The sequence below is a fragment of the Odontomachus brunneus genome, unplaced genomic scaffold, assembly GCF_010583005.1.
Source record: "Odontomachus brunneus isolate Ranch 3 - 2012 unplaced genomic scaffold, Obru_v1 Obru_scaffold_041, whole genome shotgun sequence".
Classification (NCBI taxonomy): Eukaryota; Metazoa; Arthropoda; class Insecta; order Hymenoptera; family Formicidae; genus Odontomachus; species Odontomachus brunneus.
In genome coordinates this window covers 873,190-881,195 of record NW_022639491.1, presented here as the reverse complement: position 1 = coordinate 881,195, position 8,006 = coordinate 873,190, and the positions used below count along the sequence as shown (strand labels likewise).

Sequence of the window (8,006 nt, the reverse complement as noted above, 5' to 3'; positions counted from 1 at the left end):
CTCTCTCTCTCTCTTTCTCTCTCTCTCTCTCTCTCTCTCTCTCTCTCTTTCTCTTGCTCGCACTCTGTCGAGCGCGCCGCGCCCGAGATTTCTCGCGGTTTTTCTACTCGCCGTGGAGATAAATTCACCGATCCGTAAAGCCCGCATTTCAGTGAGCCGCGGTGGGCTCTCCGCGCGCGAAACGGCCAATCTGTGCGAATAAAAGGCCGAAAGTCAATTTTCTAGGAATAAGGAACTAAAAGCGGAATGTACAGGGTTGAATGTACGACCGTTATTCGCAACGTTGTTACCGTTCCGCGTATGGTTGGCATATAACGAAATTACTATAATCTTTCTTTTTCTCTCTTTTCCCCTCCCGTTATACTTCTCTTTTATACTACTTTTTTCATTATACTACTTTTCTTTCATTTCTGTCTCATCGGAATCTCATTGGAGTCTTACCACAATTTCATCAATGGGCACCAACGAGACTTTGATAAAACATCGATGAGACTCAGACGAGACTGTAATAAGACTATGAGAAATCTGCGAGAAGACTACGATGAGACTCTGAAAAGATTCTCTGACACATGAGATGACAATGAGATTGTGATGTGACTGTGATGAGACAGTGATAGTATCACAGTCTCGTCGGAGTTTCATCAGAATTTTACTATAATCTCATCGATGAGACTTCCATGAGATTCCGATGTGATGAGACTGAAGTAAAATTGTGAGAAGACTGTGCGGAGACTGTGATAATATCACAATCATATCTCATCAGAGTCTTACCACTATCTCATCCATGAGACTCTCATGAGACTCCAATGAAACTATAATGATAACTATAATGATGGAACTATAATAAGGCTGCGTGGAAACGATAAGGAAACTGTGATGAGACTATGACGTGACCGTGATCAGACAGTGATAATATCGTAGTCTCATCGGAAACTTACCACTATTTCATCGATGAGACTCTTACGAGATTCCAACGAAACTGTGATGAGACTGAGACGTGACTATGATGAGACAGTGATAACATCACAATCTCATCGTAGTCTCATCGGAGTCATACGTACTACAATGTCATTGATGAGACTCGCATGAGATTCCAATGAAACTGTGGTGTGACTGTAATAAAACTATGATGAGACTATAAAGATGAGTGTGATGAGAATGTCTACCTATACATGTATGTATATTATATATTTGTGTATGTGTATAGCTATGATTTGTTTTTTTAGAAATAGATCGAATGCGCTACATCGGTATTCGGCGGTTGAGCCGTACACAACTGTACTGTTATATATATATATATATATATATATATATATATATATATATATATAAATTCTACATACAAAAATCTTATAATTATCACCTATATAGTTGCCATCACTATGTCTTTTTCTCTGGGGAAATCGGGGCTAGATGTTCTACATGTTAGAATTTCGAAGTTATAACTTCTCAGAGGACTAATTATTGTGACTAACTGTGTAAATATGATAGAGGCAATCTTCTTCTATGTATTAATGCCCGCTATGACCTTGTTGATCATATATTTTGTTCTGTAATAAGCAAAATACGAACAAATGCACCAACAGAGCCATTTTGCCCTGGTATCGGATTTAGTTGCCCAGTACGGGTTTCTTGTATACGTAAATAGTATACGTATTTTTTTTTTGTTTTGTCTTGAGATGAACTTTGTTTTCATCAAGGTATTATTTATTTTCATTCTATATATAGGATAACCGTTAAGCTTCTAATATTGCTTGCGCTATTGGTTCGCTACACTGATTTTATTATGTGACTAGTATTGTACAATCTGATTCTAGCATCCCACCTGATATGATTTAGTGTAAATTTCAAGAGCTGACTGAACACCAGGGTGATAATAAATTCTACCCAATTCACAAAAGTACGATGAGAAGTGTAGGCGTTAAACCGTCAAATGCGTTAATGCAAATCCCAACCTCATCTAACGGCGTCAGCGACACGATTAAAAATAGAAACGTATAAAAATGCCAGTGCTTGAGATCTGCCTCCCTTTCCCTATGCAATAAATACTTAACGTATCTTCGTAAATAGGCAAAGTCGACCGTGCAATTTTCACGATATTTCCGCACAATTTATCTGTCTCGTTTGCAGATCAAAATCTCCGACACGTATCAACGTGTTTATCTCGGAGAGGCGACTTTTGCAAACATTCGCTAAATTAATCACGTTCCCTTTCGCGAGCGATTCCAGCTCGGTGCGCGCAACGGAGAGAAAGATACGAGGCGTCGCATCGCCTCTCGTGATTACGAGGAAGGATAATCCGCTTGGACGTACTCTCACCTTGTTGTGCGGCAGCTGCGTGGGCACGTAGAGCGGCGGATCCAATCCCGGGTTCGTGACGGCGTGACGTCCGATAATCCTGTCGGCCGGTTTCGCGTCGTAACCTTCCGGCTGGCCAATGTGGAAACCCTTGCTCTTGACCCAGAAGCGAAACTTGCTGTTCTCCGCGCTGTTCACCTCCTCGCCCCGCAACGTCCTGAGAATGCGCGCGTACTTCTTGATCGTGATCGTCTTCGTCTTGGCCAGATCGCCGTACGTCTTGATCACCCACGGCTGATAAGCGTTGAACATTGTGTCGTTTTGGAACTTCCTCGCCGAGGAGTTACCGTCGGCGCCACCACTCGGCGCTTGTCCTTTCGGCATGCCTCCGTAAGAAGCAACGCCGCCGCTGCCGCTGACATTGCCATTGTTCACGCTCGAGGGCGGTATCCCCGAGTAAGGCATGGCCATACCGTTCTTCGTGTCTACCGCGGCGCCGTTGCCGGGGTATCCGCCGCCGTTCAGAGAGTTCGCGGACGCCAAGGAGCCGCCGGTCATGTTGGAGATGTCGAGGTACGAGACGGACGAGCTCTTGCTGAGATTCGTGGCGTTGCCGACAAAGGTCGCCATGGAGGTCGCCATGTAGGGTATCGGTGTAGGAGGCATGCCGAGGCTTCCGGCGCAGAGGCCAGCCGTCTGTCCACCCGTCATGCCCAGCCCGGTCACGGAAGCGTAGGACGCCACGTCCGACGTGGTCGGCCAGCTGTTGGCGGAGAGCACCGAACCGTTCGATATATCGGTCGCTGCCGAGGTGGCGGCAGTCGACGTAGACGACGACTTCGTCTGAGTGGCCGATCTCGAGACGGAAGTTCCGCGACTCCTCGAGGTCTGGTTATCGACCGGAGTACTCGTGATCGAGGAAGAGGAGGACGCGGTGGCGGAAGAGGAGGACATCGGGCAAGTAGTGGATGCGAGGGACGCGGAGGGGCAAGATGACGAGCTACCCTTCGCTGCGCTCGTCGAAGTCCCGCGGGACTTCTTCGCCGGCGGCTCGTCTCGCGGCCCGCCGTTCATCGAGTTCAGATTGCCGTGGGACGGGCTGTTGTTGTTCTCGCTTCTCGAGCGCTTGCTGGACGACGTGCCGGCCGTGGACGGCGACTGGCTCGAGGGAGTCGGCGAGTTGTTCACCGGCGCTCTGCGACGCAGACCCATCATCGTCGCGCTGGCCATCGTAATGCGCGTGTGGTCTAGCTGCCGCGGCCGGTGTTTCCTTCACGGTTGTGCCGCGGGCACATCGACACACTGACTGAGCCACACAGTCACACCACTGAGATCATTCACGATCACTCGCGGGGAACACCACGCGACGACGTCTGCCGTCTGACACTCAGCTAGCGAGTCGTCCGCGTTGATAATATCGAATTGTCACCGAAACGCCACGATGTTTTCCTCCGGGGACAGTGGTGGTGACGACGACGACGAGGACGGCCACGGCGGCGATGCTGCGCCTGGAAACAAAAGAGGGACGAAATGTGACGAGGAAAATTAGCTATGCGCAATTAAGCGGCGGAAACGTTTAAGCGAGGGCGCCGCTAATGGACTAGTAGCCGAGAGTGGGTGGAGACTATCGCCAGTAAGAGAAGTAGATTATAGCTGCTCGGATATAATACGCGGCAGAAATTCACTCGGGAAATTGACTCCCGTCGCCTTCCACTTTCTGTCCGATAATAGACACGGCGGGGCGGGGCGGGGCGGGCGCACGGGCACCCATCTCGCGAAAACTCCCGGCGTGAAATTTCTCTCGAGCTTTACGCTCGATCCGATCGAGACTTCTTTGGAGCTTTGGAGCTACTCGACGGAGAGATCACAGATTTGTTAGCACCCGAAGAATTCCGAGCAGCCTAAGAGCTGCTTATTTCGAGAATGACGTAAGCAAAATCGCATAATTTTCGCTAAAACGTCAATTTCTGTTTCCCGGTCTATTTGGACTCATCGCGCCTCGAAACTCGCTGCTTCAGAGACAAAGCTACTTTTGCTTCACCTTTCGGGAGGGAGGTGTGGGGAGGGAAGAGGGGACGATATATATCTTTGAATCCGCGATCGAGGTACTATCGATGCGAGCAGCGTAAGAGCGACCAACTCCCGTGCCTTTTTCGCGAGCGTCACATTTCAATTAGAAGCCGCGTGTACGAGAATACAAGAACTTTTCGCAAGAACGACCGTAGGATAGTCGACGACGCTGACATAATTAGGCTCGGAGGACGCGCTATAAGCGGAGGAACCGGTTAGCCGTACGTCGCGGCCTTCCTTTCGCGCGTGGGCCATTTTTCCGCCTCGCGTGGACGCATCCGCACGCCCGGCATCAAGTCGAATGCAACGCGTCACATGTGTGTCACCCGCGGGAAAAAAAGGAAGAACAAAAAAAAAGGGACAACGCCCCGATCAAACGATCATAGCTCTCGGCGAAACGTGCACGATGGTGATGGGGACCGGAAAATAATGAGATATAACGACCTAAAAATGAAGCTACCCCATCGCACGCTTCTCTCACCCCTGGCTACACACATCGACCCCCTCAAACGTCACGCCCTCCAACCGCCGTTCTCTATGTAGGCACCGCGGTCCCGCTGCGGAACGATCGCGGCCGCCCGTCCCACGTGTCCTTCGTAGACATCTCGCGAGCGCTAGAGTTGGCCATTAACGCACCCGAGCTGCGTGTAAGTATCAAGAATTTTGGCAATGGTATAAAACTTTCGAAAGGAAAAGATGCGCTTTGTCCATGGAGTCATTAAATGCGATAAGCCGAGCCGTTGATCGCCGTCGCTGCATGCCGCTCGAATACAGGCTTGAATTATGTATGAAACTTCTCTCCGACTCTCCGCGTCAAACGATTTTTCTGCGCCTGCAATAAAAAGCCAGCGCTCTCTCGCTCCCAACCTCCCTTCTCTCTTTTCCTCTCAGCCGTGTTAAACGCTCGCTACGCTGGATATAAACTTGCGCAGTGGAGCGACGAGATCGTGTGCGCGTAGCGCAACGAAGGTTTCGTGGATCACGTATCGTGGAACCACGAACGTGGTCGAATAACAGGTACACGCATTCTGCGGCGCGCGAAGCTAAGAGAGCCGGAAGACCGATTCAATGATCGCGGCGCGTCCACCTCGGCAGTACTTAGGGTCGCCTTTAGGTCGTAGACGCTGTGAAACGGGATAATCCTCGGAATACCGGTGGGCCGTTCGCGGCGAGGGATATCACGTAAAAATGAACTCTCGCGAAGCTACGGAAACGGCCAATTTCATCGGCGGCCTTGGGCTGCGCTAACGCGCAAATTGTTGACAATCGCAGGACACGTTCAATGAGCACGACAGTCACCAGGACAGCAGCGAGCGTCAAGTTTCTTCTGACTGGCGGGAAGAAAGAAGAAACGCCAGTTGCGAACGAGACAGCCGAGATACGTCCGGTATGGCGTACACATTAGAGATCGATTTTGTCGAAGATTTGAGAAAGAATCCGTAGATGAAGTCCGCGGAAAGCTATTTTCCTTCCGCGCCCCGTACCAGCCAATTAATTCATACGCGAGTTTATATATTCATCAGGCATGTCGCTGTCGCGCGGATTAGTGATTGATTTGAGGTCGACGAGTACCGCGGCGATACGGAACCGAAAGGGAATCGAGACTTCTGAATTCGGGATAGAGGCGGGTTATTCTTAGAGAACGTAACGTCTATAATAGACCATAGATATATCCCTAAATATTTCAGCTTTAGATCGCTCGATATACTCGCCCAGTCGGGAGAGTCACGCGAGCGACTGGCATTGGGACGGATTTCTTATTCTCGCGATTACCGCCCTCGGGAATGTCAATCAGCATGCCGGTCGCGCGCGCGCGTAGTTGGTCGGTCGGTCGGTCGGGTTGCTCGGGTAAAATGGCAGGCCTCTGCGGTTTACGCCGGACAATCGAGAAACGAGCCCACGGGCGGGAACTAATTCAATGAGGCCGATCGAAGCGTCTAGCACGGTGGCTGGCATAATGGCCGGGTCGCGGTGTACGTGGACTCCTTCAAATGACGGAGAGCCGGAAAGGGAAGGAGCGAGACAGAGAGAACATGAGAGAGAGAGAGAGAGAGAGAGAGAGAGAGACCGATCGAGTGAGATAATGATGATGACGATGATGATGCTTTTATTAAAGTCCATGGGTAAACCCTTTAAAGAGACATTTGTTTAGCTGAATAAAATAATTACGAGATTACAGATATAGAGAATTACACAAATATAAGTGTAAGATGATGTGAGAATAAATACAAATATAATGGCAAACGCAAAAAGAAGAGAAAACAATAAAGTAGAAAGAAAGAACGGACGCGAAATGAAAAAAAATCGTAGGGATATCATTACCAGACAACCAGCATGATCCTGTATGGAGATACGATCACGCGTGCGCGCCAATATATGCATGCACGCACGAAAAGGCTTATTTCGAAAGCCGCGATCCTCGAGAGCCTTAATTAATGGCTCGATTAAGTACCTATTAACTACCGTAGCCACATTTAGTCCGTGCCACCGGCCCAAACTCGCAGACGTAATCAATGGAGAGGCCAAAAGCGGATAAAGTCGATCTGTGGCGGCAACCAGCGGGATGTTTCGTGCCGTTTGATTGCGAGAGAGTGTGCTCTGAGCTCGAGTCGCGAGTCAGGAAACATCTAAGTGACAGCCTCGATTTGCGACGCGATGTTTAACACGTCGAAAAAGTAACGTCCGACGCGATCAATAAATCTCGACAGCTCAGCACGAGGAACGGACTCGTGACGGGTCGACTTCGAGTTAAGTCTGTGATTTATATCGCGCAAGATATTTTCCAGTGAATCACCGGAGTGGCGTCGATATATGTATTAACAGTTCGTCCAGGACAAGGTAGAGAACGCGAGTTTGCGAGCGAGGCTGGCATTTCGAGCGAGTTTCTTCCTCTTCTTCTCAAAACACGAGATTTAGAGGTTTACAGCTCGATTAATGTCTCGGGAAAAACTTGACTTAAAGCGGCGTGAGGCTGTAAATCAAGTTATCGCGTCGTATTTGCCGACTTCATCGAGCGCGACATGACGCGCAAACGTTCGACGACTCGCGATGAAGAAAAAATCTGTGACGGGGGAAAAAGAAAAAACACCATCTCTCTTTCGCACGCGCGCGCACGTCGAAGAGAGCCGCGCTCTCGCGAACAGGTGACCCGATTAGATTGGCCACCATACATTGCTGTCGCACGGATTGCGCTTAGATAACTCGCGCGACGAACAATCGGGAGACCAACCCGAGACCGGCGGAACGTGCGAGGGCAGAGCTAATTCAATAAGGCCGATCGAACCGTCCGGCACGGTAGCCGGTATAATGGCCTCGGCGCGATATATCCGCGCTCCTTTAGGTGGCAGAAACGGGGCCCCGGGACGGCGATATGTCTCGGCTTAGAGCCGCACACAAGTCACGTAGTGGCATGGGACCACCACCGAGTATTATAGCGCGTCCCCTACCGCCCGCTGTCCCCTCTTGCCCCCGCCTCTACCTCTTCCACCTCGATTCAACCTCCTGCCCCCTTTACCGCGTCGGTCTGTCTCTCTTCTTCTCTCTGTGTATATCGCTCTCCCTCTACTTCCCTTCTCTCTTTCTCTCTCTGTATTCCTCTCTCTCTCTCTCTCTCTCTCTCTCTCTCTCTCTCTCTCTCT

General features: G+C 49.9%; 1 protein-coding gene across 5 annotated transcripts in view; it reads right to left on the bottom strand.

Moving 5' to 3' along the window:
* The window catches only part of LOC116844380, a 132,843-nt gene that overhangs the window by 52,645 nt on the left and 72,192 nt on the right, over positions 1-8,006 (bottom strand). For all 5 annotated transcript variants that reach the window (XM_032815831.1, XM_032815829.1, XM_032815827.1 and 2 more), the window contains one exon: positions 2,320-3,806. In XM_032815831.1, the coding sequence (XP_032671722.1) occupies positions 2,320-3,528 (1,209 nt within the window). In that variant the 5' untranslated portion in view covers positions 3,529-3,806. The remainder of the gene's footprint in view (positions 1-2,319; positions 3,807-8,006) is intronic.